The 19,282-nt window shown below is 39.1% G+C and overlaps 1 protein-coding gene across 8 annotated transcripts in view; it reads left to right on the top strand.

Annotated features, from left to right (window-relative positions):
• Nucleotides 1–17,662, top strand: part of PDE1C (phosphodiesterase 1C) — a 488,275-nt gene extending 470,613 nt beyond the window's left edge. For 6 of the 8 annotated variants that reach the window (XM_038557256.1, XM_038557259.1, XM_038557261.1 and 3 more), the window contains one exon: nucleotides 16,825–17,662. In XM_038557256.1, the coding sequence (XP_038413184.1) occupies nucleotides 16,825–16,994 (170 nt within the window). In that variant the 3' untranslated portion in view covers nucleotides 16,995–17,662. Of the gene's footprint in view, nucleotides 1–5,457; nucleotides 5,908–16,824 lie in introns of those variants that run through there. The other 2 variants (XM_038557258.1, XM_038557257.1) reach the window with 2 other exon arrangements.
• The last annotated feature ends 1,620 nt before the right edge of the window (nucleotides 17,663–19,282 follow it).

Genomic DNA, 19,282 nt, shown 5'->3' with positions numbered 1-19,282 from the left:
GGAAAGAGAGGTCATAAATATGGACATTGGCAAATTTGAAAAGTAAAAATTATAAGAAGGAAAAATGTTCATGCTACACTCAGAGCTAGGATTACCCCTCCTTCTTTATTAAATACGTTTTTCCCCTAGATTAGAATTCTATCCTACATAGACATTTGTATCTTTTCTTTTAAAATTTATTATTCCATTATATTTCCCCCATGTTATTAAATATTAAACAATATTTCAGAGACTAACATTTCATAGTATACCTCAATTTATTTATAGATTCATTGATAAATTTGGCTTTTATGTAGCTTACATTTTTGCTATTATAAATAACCTTACATTCCTGTCCATAAATCTTCTGAGTCTGTACATATGGATTTAAGATAGATTCCTTTAGGTAGGGTTACTAGCTCAAAGAATATGTAGGTATTTAAGTTCTTGACACATTATTGTCAAAATGATTTCCAGAAAGGTAGTATTATTTTATACTTTTAGTGATGTTTGCCTTTTACTACACTCCTGCAAATGTTAACATTAATACTTTACCAATTTGATAAGAAAAACTTATATTCATATTCAGTTTGCACTTACCGCGTTTTAAAAGAATCTTTTTTCTTTTTGTTATTTTTTATTTAAATTTGATCAATTAATATATAATGTACTACTAGTTTCAGAGGTAGAGGTCAGTGATTCATCAGTCTTATATAACATTCAGTGCTCATTACATCAAGTGCTCTCCTTAATGCCCATCACCCAGTTACCCGTCCCTTCCCCCCACCCAGTGACCTTTAGTTTGTTTTCTATAATTAAGAATCTATTTTCTAATGCTAATTTTTCTCCTAAATTTCTTCTTTTGGGAATTGCTGAATTTCATCCATTCTGGGAGGGATAGTGCCTTGCGTTTTAGTCCATCTGTGTAGGAATGTTTTGCAATCAATGTTGTGTTATAATTTAATGAGCAGCATTTTTTTCTTGGTAATACATGAAGTAATAGTTCACTTTACAATCAGTGGTATCTTAGATTAGATGAAACATAGTCTATATCTATCTGCTTTTTCAACCTCAACTTCTGTAGCTTTACTACCGCAGTCCAAAAACTGCTCAGTGTCCACTGAGTAGCCCTTGAGCTTTCTTGCCACTGTCACTCTGCCTGGAATACTCCTTACCCTTTTCTAATTCTGGATAATTTCTCTTTGTGGTCCTTCCAAATCAACTAGGTAGGATTAACAGTGATGTATAATGATTTGCTTGTAAATCCCTTTACTCACTGATAGGTGGCTTTTCCAAGGGTGGGGACTATCTTTTTTTCCTGCCCCAGGGCCTATCAAGGTGCTAAGCACACATTGGGTGCTCATTAATGTTTATAAGACTGGGTCTGTGGGTGTATGAGTGAGAACTGTCCGATTTCATTTATGACTATATAGAAAGCAATCACCTTCAGAAAAGACTCATTTTCAAATTTGGACTTGTACTAACTATACTAACTTGTTTTTTAGTATCAATCAGACCTTTTTCTGTAGTCTCTGCAAGCCTCTTTTATCTTGTTCCTGCTTGTAGTTTTGGTGCTTTTAGGACTATAAACATTAGGAGGAAAACTGCTCCAAATCAAACAACTCCAGTGTGTTGTAATGGTGTTTGCTTTTCTCTGTAAGCTTATAACATTCCTAGGTCACGTGGTACCTCTGACATCATTCTGGACAACCACAATAATATGCAGAGCTGACCTGGTTCCCACCTGCTGTGCTGGGATCCTACTGCTGGCCTGCCAGGTTTCCAAGGCTTATGAGTCTGTGTTGCAGCCATCTTGTCTTTGGCCTTAGTTTGGCAGTTTAAACTGGTCCTAAATTGGGTGTCTCAGGCACATTTCATATTATACCATAATTTGTTAGGCACTGAGTTCTGACCATTCCAAACTCTATAGAAATGGAAGGGTAGTTCTCAAAACACTTGACATAAGTAACCATGCATTGTTTAGCAGACACCCTTTACATCAGTCTTTACAGTGGCCAGCTCTCTACTTCTTCCTACCTCAGGAATACCACATACTGCCTCCCTTGACTCAAATGCCTCTATCACAAACTGTTGGTGTCAAACAATTTAAAATATAATGTTTAAGGATGCTCAGAGAACCAAATAGTGAAATAATAATCCTTGAAAAGTAATAAAATGAAATTGTGCAGAACAAAAATACAAGAACAGAGAGATGCAAAAGAAGCAATTCAAAACTGAAATTTATTTATTTTTTTTAAAGATTTTATTTATTTATTCATGAGAGACATAGAAAGAGAGAGGCAGAGACACAGGCAGAGGGAGAAGCAGGCTCCATGCAGGGAGCCTGACGTGGGACTCGATCCTGGGACTCCAGGATCACACCCTGGGCCGAAGGCAGGTGCTAAACTGCTGAGCTACCCAGGGATCCCCAAATCTGAAATTTAAAAAAGCAAACATATAGTCATTGGAACTTAAAAAAAAAAAAAAAAAAGAAAAAAGAAAAGAAAAACTCAATATGGAACACAGCTGAAAAGAGAATTAATGTTGGAAGTTAGCTCTTAGGACAGGATAGCAAACATAGGATAGAGAGGGAATCATATCAAAAATGAAAGCATGAACCATAAGACTTTTAGAAGACGATATAAAGATAAATCTGTATGACCTTAGATTAGGCCATGGTTTCTTAGATATGACACCTAAAACCCAAAGAAAAAAATAGATAAGACTTCATTAAACTTTGTGTTCCAACGGATACCATTAGGAAAGTGGAAAGAAAATCCACAGAATGGAAGAAAATATTTGAAAATCATATATCTGATAAGGGTCTAGTATCCAGTATATGTAAAGAATTTTTATAACTCAACAATAAAAAGATAAATAACCCAATTAGAAAGAGGACAGAGAATTTAAATAAATAAAATAAAAAAGATATTTTTGGAAAATATCTTTTCCAAAAAAATATACAATGGAATATGAAAAGATGCTGAACATCATTAGTCATTAGGGAAATGCAAATCAAAACCATAATGAGATACTGCTCTACATGCACTAGAATTGTGACAATAATAGCAAGTGTGATGATGTGAAGAAATTACTAGCCTGTGCATTGCTGGCGGGAATGTAAAATGCTGCAGCCACTTTGGAAAATGGTTTGGTAGTTTCTCAAAAAGTTAAACATATAGTGACTATATGACACAGCAATTCCACTCCTACATGTATTCCCGAAAGAACTGAAAACATATGTTTACACAAAAAGTTGTCCACAAATATTCAAAGCAGTATTACTTATAATAGTTAAAAAATGGAGAAACTAACTGTCCATCAAGTGATGAATATATAAGCCAAATTTGCTATGTCCGTACAACAGACATTTTATCTATTATCTGTCTAAAGGACTGAGTATTGATACATTCTACAACATGAATGAACCTTGAAAACATTTTGCTAAGTGAAAGAAGCCAGGCACAAAAGGCCATTGCATTGTATGATTCATGTGAAATATTCAGAATAGGCTTTTCCATAGAAAGCAAAAATGAACTAGGGGTTACTAGAAGCTTGAGGAGAGAGAATGAAGAGTGAATTCTCACGGGTATGGGATTTCTTTTTATAGTGATGGAAATATTTTGGAATTAGATATTGGTGATGGCTGCACAGCCCTGTGTATATGGTAACTGAACTATATACTTCAAGTGATAAATTTTATGTTATGTGAATTATATCTCAATAAAAAATGAAAGAGCATGGAAGATAGATAAAACTCACCTTAAGTGGAAAATGCAGCTCAATTGCTATACCTAAATAAAACCAAATGCACATCTAATGATATTGTGTGAGATTGCCTAAAACTACCTCAAGAATGAGAAATTCTTAAATGCCATGGGAAGCTGGCTTTATTCAAACGGGTTGCTTATAATAAAATGACAACCAACTAATGGCAAAATTTGCATTTGTAATAGTCGATGCCAAAAGACAATGAAAATGTGTCTACCATGTGTTGAGGGAGAGTCAACCAATATATAATAGTTAAAATAGTTCAATTATTAGTTATGAGTGAAGGCAAAGTAAAAACATTTTCAGGTATGTAACGACATGATTTACCAGTCACAGGCTTCATTGAAAGAAAAATTAAGGGGATATACTTCAACAAAGAGAAAAAATACAAAGCTAGTCTTTGAAAGACATTGTCCATTTTAACATCTGTATAGTAGCCTATTATATAAATGAGCCACAGGATGTTTAATCATTCTCCTATCAATGGTTGCTTTCCATTTTTTGCCATTACAAACAATGCTTAACGTAACATCCAATAAGAAAAGCAGGTTGCAACAAAATATATACCATCTAACACAACTTATATTATCTTTTAAAACAAGCAAAAATATTACATATTTAGTGGATGCATACAAATGCAATATATATATACACTCAGGGATAATAAACATCAAATTCTAGACGATGTCTTTTGGGTGGTGGGGAGAGAGAAGTATCATGGAAGAGTGTAGTAGGTACTTCCACTCTATTTGTGACATTTAATCTCTTTAAATGAACTTATGAGCTAATATGCAAAATGTTAAGGTTTGATTAAATTGTATTGAGAATGTATGGGAATTTGATATTATTATTATTATCCATATTTTTCTGTATGCTCAAAATATTATATATTAAAGAATTTTAAGTGAAAAACCTATGGCTGTCTTCCAAGACAGTTTTGTTTGGTTTCATCCATGTAAACATGATTTTACATATATTTAGGAGAAATTTAATGTTTTCCCTTTCTAACATTTCCCATATTGGGAATGATGGGTATTGGGATATGAGGATTCAGATATGAAGAAAGTCCTGCTGGCAACATGCTTCAATCCAGAAGCCACCAGAGACCACTTCATTAAAGGAGCTAACTGCTTGTATAATTTCCGAAATTATCAAAGGGGTTCCTCTAAAGCTCCCGCACCAGGAGACTCTTCTGGGGACACACCTTGATTCTTCGCGTATCTATAGCAAAGTGACTCTTATGTAGTAAAGTAATAGCACCTGCAGCTAATTTTTTTCTAGAGCCACCTTCAACTATGCCCCATGAGGTTTGTGAACCCAATCACGCTCCATGGGTGGGCTGTAATGATGGAGAGCTGAGGAAATGTTGGCTCTCACTGGAGGAGTTGCCCAGAGCTTCAGCACTACTTACAGTCATGACTGCTAATGATGGACACTAGTCAGTGACTTACTTCTGAGCTGATTCCTCAGGGCGTCTCAGTCACATCATTTTCCTGAAGTTATCCTTAGATGGAAAGGTACAGTACTGTCACCATTCGCTGATAGAGATAGCTGATTGCTCCCCTGTGTGTGCGGCTGCTGGCGTGCACGGTAGTGTTGGCAGTAGATGCAGCTCTGCTTCTAATCTCCATGCCCGAAGTAGAAAAAGAGTTTGTGTGTTGAGATGCCAGCTGGCTTGCAATGACATTGTCGTGTGTCCTATTTTAGGGGACTACGGATAAAACGTCCATCCAGAGGATTCCTCCGAAGAGAACTGACCAGCTCTGAGGTCTGAAGACATTTTAGGAAGCTTATGCTTTTTTTTTTTTTTTTTTTTAACCAAGGCAAAGTATTATGTATTTTATGTTATTGAGAGGTAAACTACAAAAAATAACTTCTGATCTCCCTAATACAGGTTTTTTAACAATAAATACTTTGATATGTATTGCACATCTATTGAATATCAGGGACAGTGCTAGATTCTTAACATGTATTACCTCGTTTAATCCTCACGACAACTCTCTAAGGAAGGTACTTTATCTCCATTTCACAAATTAGGGAACTGAAGCATAATCGGATAAGTAGCTTGCCTGACGTTAGCAGGCAGCAAGGCAAGGCAAGCCTATGCTTTTTGCTTAAGTTTCATTGCTAATGGATAAAGACTGGTGTCAAATCATCCATACTGTAACCACCTTTCTTACTCTCCTGGGGATTAGACCAATTACCCATGCACTGATTTCAGGTGCAGCTATGGGTGCAGAGGGATCCCACACTTTTTTTTTTAAGATTTTATTTCTTAAAAAAAAAAGATTTTATTTATTTATTCATAGAGACAGAGAGAGAGAGAGGCAGAGACACAGGCAGAGGGAGAAGCAGGCATCATACAGAGAGTGGGACTCCATCCAGGGTCTCCAGGATCACGCCCTGGGCTCCAGGCGGTGCTAAACCGCTGCGCCACCGGGGCTGCCTCTCCCCCCCCACACACACTGTCTTTTAAGTAAAGATTCCAATGAGTGCTCTCTTTTTGATTCTTTCATCTTGAGTTCTGTTTAAGGGATGGTGGTTGTCATTCTTTCTGTGGACTGGATCAAAGCTCATTCGTGATGTATTGAGTTGGCACTTCAGAGCTCTACAAACCTGGTGAAATTTAGCTTTGCAGGCTTCTTCTGGCATAGGTCCTTGTTGGTATGAACAACGGGCAGAGCTACTGACTGAGCCTTACACTTCCCATTTCATATGCACATGTGGAAAACCGCACACATTGATGGAAAAAGCTCAAGAAAAAGATTTAGCTTTTCTCCAAAATATTTTTTTCTCGTTTGAAACAGCATGCCTCACATACATTGGGCCTGCCAGGGCAAACAAAATGAAAGAGCTAAACTGAAGATGATCCCTCCTTGAGGGAGGACTTTTTTGTTCTTTTTGTTGTTGTTGTTAGTTAAAATAATAATTTTATTAAATGAAACCATTAATCATTAAATCATCAAGTTGCAGGGCATTTAATAGCCAGCCATTGTTTGAAGAAGAAAAGAGCTTGTTTTCCAGGCTTACTTAATTGCTCCTCCTCTTTCACCTCTCTGTCAGAGGGAGAGGGGTTTGAACACCATGCCTCAGTGCCTCTCCACACTCTAGGAAGACTTTTTTTTTTTAATAATAAATTTATTTTTTATTGGTGTTCAATTTGCCAACATACAGAATAACACCCAGTGCTCATCCCGTCAAGTGCCGCCCTCAGTGCCCGTCACCCATTCACCCCCACCCCCCGCCCCCCTAGGAAGACTTATAGAAAGGAGCTGAGGTTGAAGTGTTTGTGTAAAGCAAGTGTGTTCGGGCTACAGACTGGAGACTTCAAAGGGAAGGAACTTGCTGGCACCCTTTGATGGCAACCATGGGCAGCAAATCTAGGTATCGAGACATTGTTGACGCAGGGGACAATGTCAGGGCCTGTAGATGCTGTTCAACTTTGCCAGCTGGTGTGTATCCTAAGTGATTCATTTTTATTCTTTAGTAGGTGGGAAATCTGTGAAGGTTACCGAGTATGATGCAGAGTAGTTTACTCATTCATTAAATGTTTCTTAGCACCAACTGTTACCAGTTCTGTGATTAGGTTCTGGGGATGCAAGTGTGCATAATACCCTTTCCCTATCCCCATGAGGTTTGTAGCCAAGTTTAATCATCTGTGGGGTAAAGCATAAAGAAGCATTGAAAAAAAAACCAAGGCGTCAGTGATTTAAGAATGGCTTCCAATGAAGGTGACTTGAAGAATTATTATGCCTCAGCATAATAAATGCAAAGAGTCTTAAGAATCAAAAATGTCCTTGTTATTTTCCTAATTGCACCCAGATTAGAATTCAGGGACTGAAATTCTTTCATTCTGGTTTGTTGTCTAAGTCACACTTCCCATCCCAGCCAGGATTTCCAGCACTCACTCACATTCATGGTTAGGCATTACCCAAAGTGATTTCATGAACATCCATGCATGTTGTACCTTGTGTAAATAGTTTAGAATGTGGGCTAAATGTTTTTGCTTTGCTCCAAATGGCCCTAAGTTTCAGCAAAGGGGTTCCCTCAGGTAGCTGATAAATACATTTCCATATATATATACATGCACATTTTGGATAGTCTTTCATGAATCAGAATGTTCTCTGCCGAGTGTTCACAAATAAATTCATTAAGTTAATCTCTTCATTGTTTGGTAAGGTCTTTCATGTAGTAAAATCCAGTTGTGCAGGGAATTGTATGACTTTTCTACACTATAATAACAAATCCATCAGGAGGCACCATTAAAAGGCCCTCAGTGATGACCATTCATCCCCTGTGCTAAATTTTAATGGTAGCCACATACCAAGCACCTACGACATGCTGGCAGTCTGCAAGGTTCCAAGTTACTGTACATATGTTATCTCATTTACATCCCCTTTAAAATCTTCAGAGCACCATGCAAGGCGGTTACTGTTCTTCCCATTTTTCAGAAAAACAGAAACAGAAAACCTGAGTCCCAGAATAGTTTATCTTCTTAGAATCTTACAACTAGTAACAGCTTAACCCAGTTATGTGCTGTCCCAACTCATGCTTCTCTTGTAATAATACCACACCACCTGTCCCCAGAGTATATTTTCATGGGTTCAGTTCTTGTCACAGATCTTAGCACATGGCCATGGGTTGGAAACTCCTGCATGTAATGACAAAACCCTGCCACCTGCCCCAGGCATCCCTTAATGCCCAAGTATAAGGTGACTTAGTCTCAGAACAAACTTGGAACCTAAGCCAGTGTTTCTCAAACTTGGTGCACATTAGAATCACTGGACATGACAAACATACTGATACTTGGGCTCCACCTTAAAATAATGGATCGTTTCGGAGATTCTTAGGGGTAGGGCTTGGGCATCAGTAAACTTCAAAGCTCTCCAACTAATCTTATGTGCAGCCAGGTTGAGAACTGCAGGTGGATGCAAACAGCTTCAGGCTGGATGAAGGGCCACAAAACCATATGGTTTATCTTTTCCCTATGGACATATGTTCCTCTGGGGGCCTAGAAATGCTGATGGGTCATCTTTCTATCCTAGGTAGTGATTTGGTTCGTGCAGTGTCCTCTCAGCTCCTTCTGGATAGCTTCTCAGACAGCAGGTTTCCTGTTTTTGTGCTCTTTGCTCTGTGAGGTGAAAATGTGGATCCAGTAGGTTATTGAGCAGTCTCATGTTTTTGAGGTAAAGTCCTTGGAGAGCCAGCATCTTCTAAAATGTAGATGATGGGCTTCATTATTGTAGTTTTAATATAAAATACACCTTGAAGAGCATAAGGATAGATCATCACCTTAGACAACAATACATATGATGGGTATGGTTTAAGAGTGATTTTCTGGCTGGGTTTATGTTGCTAAATTGTATTTCTATGAAAGGAAGAGACACTAATCATTGTTGCCTCAGTATAATGCTTTCTGTGCCTTGAGGAGACAGATGAATTCCCTAGCTGGGAAACTATACTACTACTGAATTTTCCTGGCAATTGCAAATTTTCCAGCTAATTCCTGAATTGTAGGGTCTTCATCTGAGGAAGGATTAGAAATAGATAGCAAGATAGCACCTACCACATGTCAGTGCCATGCTGACTGTTCACTTAAGTGATTTCCTTCGCTTATCATCACAGCTCTCTGTAGTGAGAGTTATCATCTCTTTTCTACGTAGGAAACTGAAATCAGGGATCCCTGGGTAGCACAGCGGTTTAGCGCCTGCCTTTGGCCCAGGGCGCGATCCTGGAGACCCGGGATCGAATCCCACATCGGGCTCCCAGGTGCATGGAGCCTGCTTCTCCCTCTGCCTGTGTCTGTGCCTCTCTCTCTCTCTCTCTCTCTTCTCTGTGACTATCATAAATTAATTAATTAATTAATTAATTAATTAAAAAAAAAAGGAAACTGAAATCATGTGCTTGAGTCATAGGGGAGTAGAGACAGAACTGAATCTGGCCCCTTCCAAGGATGGGGGCAGCTGCAATAACGGATGTGAAAACACTGAATGGTACAGAGGACGGAGACCATACTACTAATCTTCTTAAACAGTATAGCCTTGGGTTTATAAAAGTTGTTATGTTTCACTTTCATTTTTCAAAACACCTCATGGGAAGCCTAGATAATGAACAAGAACCAAGTCTATTCTGTTGAAATGTATTAGTATCTTCCATTTATCCTTTAAGGAAAAGACCAGCTTTGGAAACCAATTGATCGAAACTGCTGGAGGTTTAAAGGGTGTGTTTCTCCCTTGGGAATGGGATGAACCCTTCTTGTTTCCGTCCTCCATGGAGCTGATACTAGCATTGAGGGGAGTCTTTTGGCTGATTTTGTGTTTTCTCATGAGCTCACCTTCCAAATGCCACTGATTCATGCCAAATTAGCTAATGTGGCTGACCTGACCAGAATCAGATATAAACCCGGTTGGAATTGCAGACAATCTGAAAAGATATCCTAGAAAGAGTCCAAAGGGGAAACACATCCAGAGGCATAAAACAAACATCAGGCAGATTGTCCCAAAGGGTGGATTATCTCAAATTGAGCAATACTATAACTAGCAGCCCAAAGTCAGTCCTGTAAGAAATGACAGTGCCTGTCCTAGAAGTCTTCCTGGCATTCGGGAGTTCCCCTTGGACATGGTCACTCTCCCTACAAGCATCTTAAGAGAAGTCATCAGGAACTGCAGGCATTCTTTATGCCAGACGCTGTAGGAAATCCTTTAAAAGCCCAATGTGGCTGACTCTTTCCAGCAGCCCTATGAGATAGGCAACATCGTTACACATGGGCTGCAGAGGAGAATCGTGAAGCTTATAGGTGAAGTGACTTGCCCAAGAAAAATCAGGAGTGGTAGAAGCAGGCTTTAAGACTCCTAGCTTGTCCATTGGCAGAATGGGCCAAAAGCTTAGTGTTGCGTCCTGTCTTAAAAATAAGATATCTTGAGATAATTAGGCATTGGGGAATTTTTATAGTGTGCCCATTCCAAATGGCTCACCTTGAATGTGTTTTGTAAGTGGGAAGTGATGTTTCATCCCACCAGCTGAGAAAATTCTCCCAGAGGACTTAGAGTTGGTGGTTTTCAATATTTTAAAAATCCATCCAAAATGCCACCTTCCTGCTCAGCATTTTTATTTCAAGTACAGGAGTCTTGTATAAAGTTTGCTGTGGATTCTCACAAAGAACAGTGGATTTAGTCCACATGTAGGTAGAAGGAAAAGCACGGATGAGACAGGCTGTACCCCTTGCTGCTGACATGGCTCAGGGGGTACATGTGTCCATAGAAGTGGCTGTGAAGGAGTGCCCAGGTCCTTTTGTTAACTGCCTTATGTCAGGGCTGGGGCCCAGGGAAGGCCCATGGAGTCCCCTGAGCACTGCCTGCAGGACAGATGTTCCCTTCCCACTGGTCCTCTCTCCTGGGACAAGTTGCATAGCCACGAGTCAGGAATGTGTTATAACATTTGGCAGTCAACTTATTTTAATAAATTCAACAACAATTTAAACAACAACAAACTAGATCTCTGCCTGCAGAGCTCTCACTCTTATCTTACCCCTCAGACAGACATCAGGAACATGCTCTTTGTCTTGTCTTATATTTTTCCTTTTCTGGATGTTAGATTTATTTAGAAAATAATGGCTAATCTCAGGGTTGGCTCTTGGTGTGGATCTCCTTACAGTCCTCAGATGATGGCACTGAAGTTGCTGTCTCCAACAAAAGAATGCCTTTCATTTCTCAGAGCTTTTGTCATCATGGTAGGCCCAATAAGAAGAACAAAGTGTGGTAGACAGGAGCAGGGGGGAAGCATAATTCTGAAGACTGCAAGTAACTTTAACAGATGCATAAAGACTCCTCCCCACCCAGGCAGTTTGTTGTGATCAAAATATAGCAGCAACATTGGCTAGCTCTCCACAGTTTACACAACACTCTGTGTGTGCAAAATATTATTAACTATTGTTTCTTTTGTGAAAATAAAGAAGGAGATGTTTGGAGAAACCAAAACAGTAGTTTTCAAACACACACAGTGGAATTATCTGAAGAGCTTTAGAAACTCCTGAGGTCTCAGGCTAAATGCACCTAGATTCTGCTTTAATTGACCTGAGCTTTGGGATTTTTAAAAGCTCCCCCGGTGGTTCTCATTTGCACCCTGGGTAAGAACCACCAAATTAAAAATTTCACCCAAAATCCTGAAGCTCTACCTTGGCTTGACTGTTCATCAACAATGGTTGTGACTTCTGGAATTCCTATTAACATTCCAACCTGGCATAAGTAAAGCAAGAGATAAGAGCAGTTATTTAAGAGACCTGTTAGCCAGGACCTTTATATAATTCCTTCCTGAGCCATTATCACAAATTATATTAGGTGCATGTGTAAGGGGCAAGAGGATGATTTGCTTTTGCTTTGGGGGGAGTGTGAGTATACCTACTAACAAGTGTGTTCAAGAATCCTATATATTACACGGATTAGATACTCAAATATTGAGAGTATTAATGAGGTACAAGTTTGACTCCTTTAACTTATTATGCTACTTATCAAAACTTACTCTGAACTTGGGTCCAAGGTTACTTTAAATATCGAGTGAAGGCACTGAAGTTGAGCCACTTGGATGTGAATCCAGAATCCAGACTTCCTGCATGCCAGCTGTGTAGGCTTTGGCAAGTTACTTAAGCTCTCTAAGCCCCGGTTTTCCTCACCCAAAAAGGGGGTGATAACAGTGCTTACTTCATAGGATTGTAAAGAAGATTAAAAGCTCGTTCACATTAAATTCTTAGCATTGTGCCTAGCACACAATGTATGTCAGGTATCATAGCTATTTTACCATGGTGAATCCTGAAATGAAAATCACAAGCTCGGTTCTTATATCATTCCATCCTTGATGGAGCTGATGTTAGCATTCTGATCCTTTTGCAACTCAGAACTCATGAATGATTTTTGCGCATTTTTATAAGAGCCTTCCATCCGCTTTCAGGCAGATACCACAAGTAGACATTGATTTTAGAAATGAAATGTATGGCAGTGGCATTTTATTCTTCGTGTAAAACAGCATTTCAGAGGCAACAAATATTTTTTTTTTTATTTGTTAGGGTGTGTGTGTGTGTGAATGCAGATAGAAAAGGTCTAAAATGGAAATGGTTTTTTTGCAAAGATCATATCATGGCATTATCTTTGAAAGGGCAGAAAACATAATGTCCAACAGTTCTTATTTTAGAATGGTGCTAATATTAGAATTTATTCAGAAGCTAAGGGTAGACCAAGTTGCTGCCCTCAGAGGTAGTGCTCTGCAACAGAGATTCAGAAAATCTCCATAAGGAGTTGCTACTCCTGTAGTGACTGGAAGCAGAAGACCACCGTGAGGTCAGAGAGGATCAAAAGAACAGAGACAGATTCTCACACAGATTGTTATTTAACTCGTGGAGAGTGGGCAGGACCAGCACTAGCTGAGGACCAGTGATAGTTCTCCGTGGTCTGTTCTCACTTTGTGCGAAACAACGGGGTGTCCCGAAGTAGGGATTTATGACAGTAGATGATATGATACCATAAGATAAAGATAATAATGAATTAGGACAGTCTTTTCTGAAAGTGTTTTCTGCTGAACACTCTGTGAGATGAAGGGAATTTCTTAACCTAATAAGATTGAGAAAAACCACAGGCTGTCGGCTCTTCTTAAGGATTCCTAATACACATCCCCATTATTTGGGTGTCTGAGAAGTCCTGCCATGAAGATAGTAGTTTGACTTTAACCCAGTTAAATTTGACTGAGGAATCTCCCTGTCCCTCAACAACACCTATTACATTCACAACTTTATTGAAGGGTACTTTGAGAAACAATAATAGACTAATATACTCTTAAAGAGCTTTAAAAGTCCTCTTTCACATTGCAATACCTGAATCCAACTAACCGTATTAATTTGATGTAGGACTAAATCTGAATCTATTTCCAGAAGAACAATTCTATGCACTCATCTCCCACACCATAAAGAAAGTAACCACCAAGCAAAATGGCCTCAAGGACAGAGACAGAGACAGAAACAGAGAGGGAAAAACAGGTCGGTGATGGCTGAGGAAAGGGAGATGATCACACACACTTTTGGGAGAACTGTGGTGTTTACGAGGAAGATGAGATTTAAACAAACGGGGATTCAAACTCCTCAAAGAGGGCTGCTTTTATGAAAAACAAATTATTGTGTGTAATTGTGAAATAAAGGATGGTGATGTGTCAGTTTTTGTCTTGCACTTTTCTTTTGCTAAGTGCATTTGAAACTAATAGAGATAATGACTCTCCCACGTTCAGGCTCTGAGCAGCGATATGTGCCTTTGTCAGATCTTCAGTAGCTAATTAGACCATTTCCACCAAGTAAATTGCTCTAAGAGATGAGAGCAGACTTTGTGACTATGTCCCCAAGAGGAAAAAAAGGTCCAACTTGCTAACAACCAAGCACATGGAGGGGAGGGGGATTCTGTTCTCAGTTTGGTTATTTTCTACCCCCGGGGGAAGGAGGGGGTGGATTTTAACACCACTGCTCAGGTTCAGCTGTGGAATGTGTGCAGTTGTTGAAAGGGGAAGGATCAGATCCTCTTCCAGTATCTAAGCAATAGCCAGTATACAAATGAAAGGGCCCTAGGAGGCCACACGGGCACCCCCTAAACCAAAGTCTCCTCTAAATTCAAGATGGTGGCCTTATCCCTGGTTCTGCTCTTTTGCTCTGTCATCAAATCATGTTCCCCTGCAGAGAGGAAAGGTAATCAATGCGTACAGAACAGCACTGTATGAATTTTTCTTTTTTCCAACATTTTGAGTAAGGGTGACAGCAGGCATGTAAGTATTTCCACAATCTTGGTGGGGAGCCGATCTCTATCAGCAGGCTCAACTCTATTTGCAGCGACTCCAGTGGCAAGGGGAGTTTTTGTTCAGATGATCAGAATTCCAGCAAACGGTAAATGTCTCTTCATGCTGAGAAGTGGGAAATTCAATAATACTTTGGCTGGGTTCATGCTGAGTAGTGAAAATAGAATGAATATGGAGAGGGATTGTGACTTGAAGAGCAGTAAATCAGCTAGCCCAGATGCTTGCAACAATCCGCTTTTAATCTGAAGCCTCTCTTGTTTCTACCCCATTCTCCAGGGTAACAGGGCTGTTTTTACACTTGTTTCTAGAGTGTTTTGTGCTGTTCACCATAAAGCACGGAATTGAGTGCTCTGAGGTCTTTCCAAAAAACCTCTCTGTTCTTCCGCATAGATATTATTATGTCACTACTCGACCATTTACTCAAAGTCTCTACTTCGTGTTAGCCTAACTCAGAAGGCAAAGGTAGTGTGGGTGTTATGGTAGTAATAGCATCCCTAATTATGCCTGAACACTTTTTTCTTCTGTAAGCGAAGTGACAAGTTTCAGTAGGGGTCACTAGAATGGAAGTCCTACAAGGGCAGGGATTTCTGTCTGTTTTGTTCACTGTTCTATCAGCAACACCCAAGAACTCTAAGAAGTCAATGAATGCGTATTAGTGTACAGACTGTGAAAAAGTATATAGTCAGCTCTGAGCTCTCGGAGATGTCTCAGACTAACACCCAAAATGACCTCAGTTTTGCTGGCTTTTTATTATGCATGATTTTGTAGAAAAGCTCTGACTTGCAATTCTATGGAAAGAAATTTCAGTAGTATGTTTCTTTTTCAAAAGTTATGTCACTAAAAACTGATCATCATAGAAAAATTAAAAAGTAGAAACAATGAACCAAAAACCATGTATCTACTCCTCTGAGCTAATCACTGCCAGGATTTAAAGATGTGATCTTCCGGATTTTCTGATGCACATATTGGTACATTTTTATCGTAATAAGATTAGATTATATTTACTGGTTTTTTTTTTTTTTTTTTTTTGGTTTAACAGTATTACATGAACCTCTACTTTTATTAATAGATATCTATATCGGCTTTTCCATAGTATCACAGTAGTATATTTTAAGAACGTACCAGAACTTAACCACCCCCTATGATTGTATATTTAAGTTGTCAAGAAGGGGAAGAGCTGGGGGCAGAGGGAGGAGGAATGCAGTAATACTTTATGTCTCTATGTGGCTTGACTGCTCATTTCTTTTTAGCACTGAATAATAACCCACTTATAGATGTTCTACAACATGTTTATTCAGTTAACCATTGAAGGAGTTCTTGGCTTATAGTTTTTGTCAATTATGAATAAACTTTTATAAAATTCATGTACAGGTTTTTTATGTGGACATCAGTTTTCAAATCATTTGGGTAATACCTAGCAGCGCAATTGCTGGAACATGTGGTAAAACTATGACTAGCTTCATAAGAAACTGTCAAACTCTTCCAAAGTGGCTGTAATACTTAACATTCCCACCAGCAAGAATGGGAGTTCCTATTGCTCTGCATCGTCACCAGCGATTGGTGTCATCTGTTTTGTTTTGGATTTTATCCATCCTGATAGGTGTGTACTGTATATCATTGCTGTTTTACTTTGCAATTCCCTAATGACATAAATTGTTACTTTTTTTTGCCATATGCATATCTTCTGTGAGGAGTTGGTTCAGATCTTTTGCTCCATTGTAAATTGCATTGTTTATTTCCCTTTGCTGAATTTTAAGAGTTTAAAAATATATATTTTGGATATAAGACCTTTATATATGTGTTTGGCAAATACTCTCTCAGTAATGTCCTTTTTTTTTTAGCACTTCAGGATTGTGTGCCATTTTGCTGAACCTAAAAGCTTATATATAATGCTAAATGCTGATTCATGGTATGACTCTGCTCACCTGTGTTTGCTTTGCTATTCGCTAAAGTGATCCCACTGCTCCTCTCACTTCCTTAACCCCAAACATTCATTGTCAAAAAAACACTCGTATTCTGGGGTCATCATTGTCCATCTCTAAGAATTTGTCTTTATTTAAGTAAATGACCAAGGTGAGAATGTCTTTTTTCATCTATCTGCAGTAAGATTCCAGTGAGGGTCCAACTTGTTTGTGTCCTGGTTTTAAAGAAAACAGACAGGCCTAGGGGGGAGCACATTGCCCACAGTGTTTAGGTTGGGCCATGTCATTGGTGAGGCTAATGGTTGTCTGTCTTCCTTTGCATGGCCGCCAGTCATCAAGGCTCCTCTGCGTCATTTTAAACGCCCTGCTTATGCATCTAGTTCCTACGCACCTTCGGTCCCAAAGAAAACTGATGAGCATCCTGCGAGGTACAAGATGCTGGATCAGAGGATCAAAATGAAAAAGATTCAGAATATCTCACATAACTGGAACAGAAAATAGGTCAAGGGGACAGTGAAGGAAAGGCCCACTCAACTTCCTCTCAGCACTCACCAGCCACAGTGGGATAGGTTTCCAAGACCCTTGGAGGCCTTGGAGGGCTGGTGCTTTTGTGATGGACTCTATCAAGGCAAAGTGAAGTCCATATGTGATTTTCCCCTTTGTTCTGTAAAGGACGCATCTGTAACTGGACCTGGGAGTCAACACAGACTCCAATAATAAGACGGTAGTCTCCTGTGGCTTTTATTTGTATAGATCTTTCAAAGTCTAAGTTGGACCCGGGTTAAAATAATGCATCTTCTTTAGAAAATTCCTCCCACTGACACTTCTTTTATCCCTAGAAGTTGACTTGCCGCAATAAGAATATTGGCTTAATAATCATTGTAGTTAAGAAATGCACTTCTTAAAACACTTTTTCCAGTTTTAAATACAATGGGAAAAATGTTTTTACAAGTGCATTCCTTAATTACAGTGATTATTACAATATTTAAAATCCAGGTAAATATGTAACTTTCAAAGTAAGTGCATTAAAGTTAAAAGTTGTGTTTCTGAATGTAACAATTGCAGAGGGAAAAGAAGACTAATGAATAGTTGAGTTCATGGAGGATTCTAAAGTGAGGCTTCATAAAGCAGATATGAGTTAAAAATAAAGATCCTTGCTTTGGTTTTCATGACAGGCTTCCTGCCTCATTTTGTCCCTTTGGAGATGTGAGAGTTTGCAGGAAATAACATTTTGGCTCTACTTCTAATTTGTTACTTTTACTTATAGTTGACAGTGCTAGAAATCAATGGGATGCCCATGCCTCAGAGACTCCAGGTTTGAGATCTACCCCAGGAGATGTCCATTTTGTCTCGTGGTCCTGGGGCAGGAGAGTGTAAATTATTGAACCTAATTTGAATCCCTTATTTGCAGATTTTTCTCCATAAATTTGGAGATACCTCTAAGTTAAATTTCAGATCATCCTCTCAGCAGACCATATAGCATAGCAAAGGCCCTTTGGGATCTCAGTTGCTCTTACAGCTCTTGGTGGAATGGAAGTCAGTAACTCACTTCTCTTCACTGTGACATTTTTAGCTCTCCTGAATGTCTCCTAGACTTTTCACTTTGGGCCTAAAATCACACAAACTGGTAAGGAAATGTTCAAGGCCAGAAATAACTTTTGACCCCTTCAAGAAATGGTCTGAGGCAGTGGAAAATTTACATGTGTTGTCTGGCAGTCCTGGTCACCAGTCCTGTCCCATCTATAACTAGTTGCATGTCCTCAGTCTAATGGCATAATCTTTAAAAGCCTCAGTTTGCTTAACTAGAAAGTGGGATTCATAATACCCATTGCCTTTTGTGGTGAAGATTGAGGTAACACGGATTTGGAATGTTATTGCTGAACTCAGTGAGTAATAAGAGCACGACAGATGTAGCTGTGAACATTCCACATCCAGAAAAAACTCTCAGGCTCCCCTGCAAAGAAGGAGCTGCGCACTGATGGCCACAGCCTTTGGGGGTCTGATCGTAAAGGGTTTCGAACTCTTTGGCCACAGTCACTTCCAGTAAACCACAGTTATGCAAGGTGGGCCAGCTCCAGAGTTTAGTGCCCATCATGCCATTGAGCAATTTATTTAAAACATGCTTTATGACGGTATTGCAGGGAAATTTAATTACTATACAAAAAAAAAAAAATCACTGTGACTTTTTGTTAGGAAAGCAATTGTAATTCTTAACTCCCTGCTTGGTGCCTAAGCAAAGGATCCTTCTGCAGGCTGGCAGTGTCTATTCCACCTGAATTAGGTTAGCTCAACAGGTAGTTCCTCTCTGTTTGTATACAGATGCCCCAGTGTTGCTTCACAGAGCCATTTAGCCACACAATGAAACTGCCCATGGGTAGTGGCCTCCTTGCTCCCCAGGGGATCATCGATGATGTTCCTCATCTATCCGTCAATTCTTTCAGTCTTAGGCATTGAGACAGCAAGGTGGCTGTGCTTTCTTGACGTTAGAAGCCATGATCCTAGGGAAGACAGTTGGCTCCTTCTATATTCTTTTATCCCAATATATTATTTTTCAGCTTTGGCTAATATCTTGATTGAACACATGTACAGATACCGAGATTCTGCTTTGCTTGTAAAATGCCTACCATGTTTTTTTGCATGATGGATTGTATAGAAATGCCAGATTATATTCTTATAGCAAATAAAAATATGCTTTTAAAGGACTTTCTTGTATGAGTCACCTTTTTCTTCTCCAGATTTCTGGGATTCACTTGAAAAGAGTTAGATTTTCCCTATGCTTGGCACTACTC

The sequence above is a fragment of the Canis lupus genome, chromosome 14, assembly GCF_011100685.1.
Source record: "Canis lupus familiaris isolate Mischka breed German Shepherd chromosome 14, alternate assembly UU_Cfam_GSD_1.0, whole genome shotgun sequence".
Classification (NCBI taxonomy): domain Eukaryota; kingdom Metazoa; phylum Chordata; class Mammalia; order Carnivora; family Canidae; genus Canis; species Canis lupus.
Note: the sequence above shows the minus strand (reverse complement) of the source record. Positions and strands in the feature narration are given on the sequence as shown.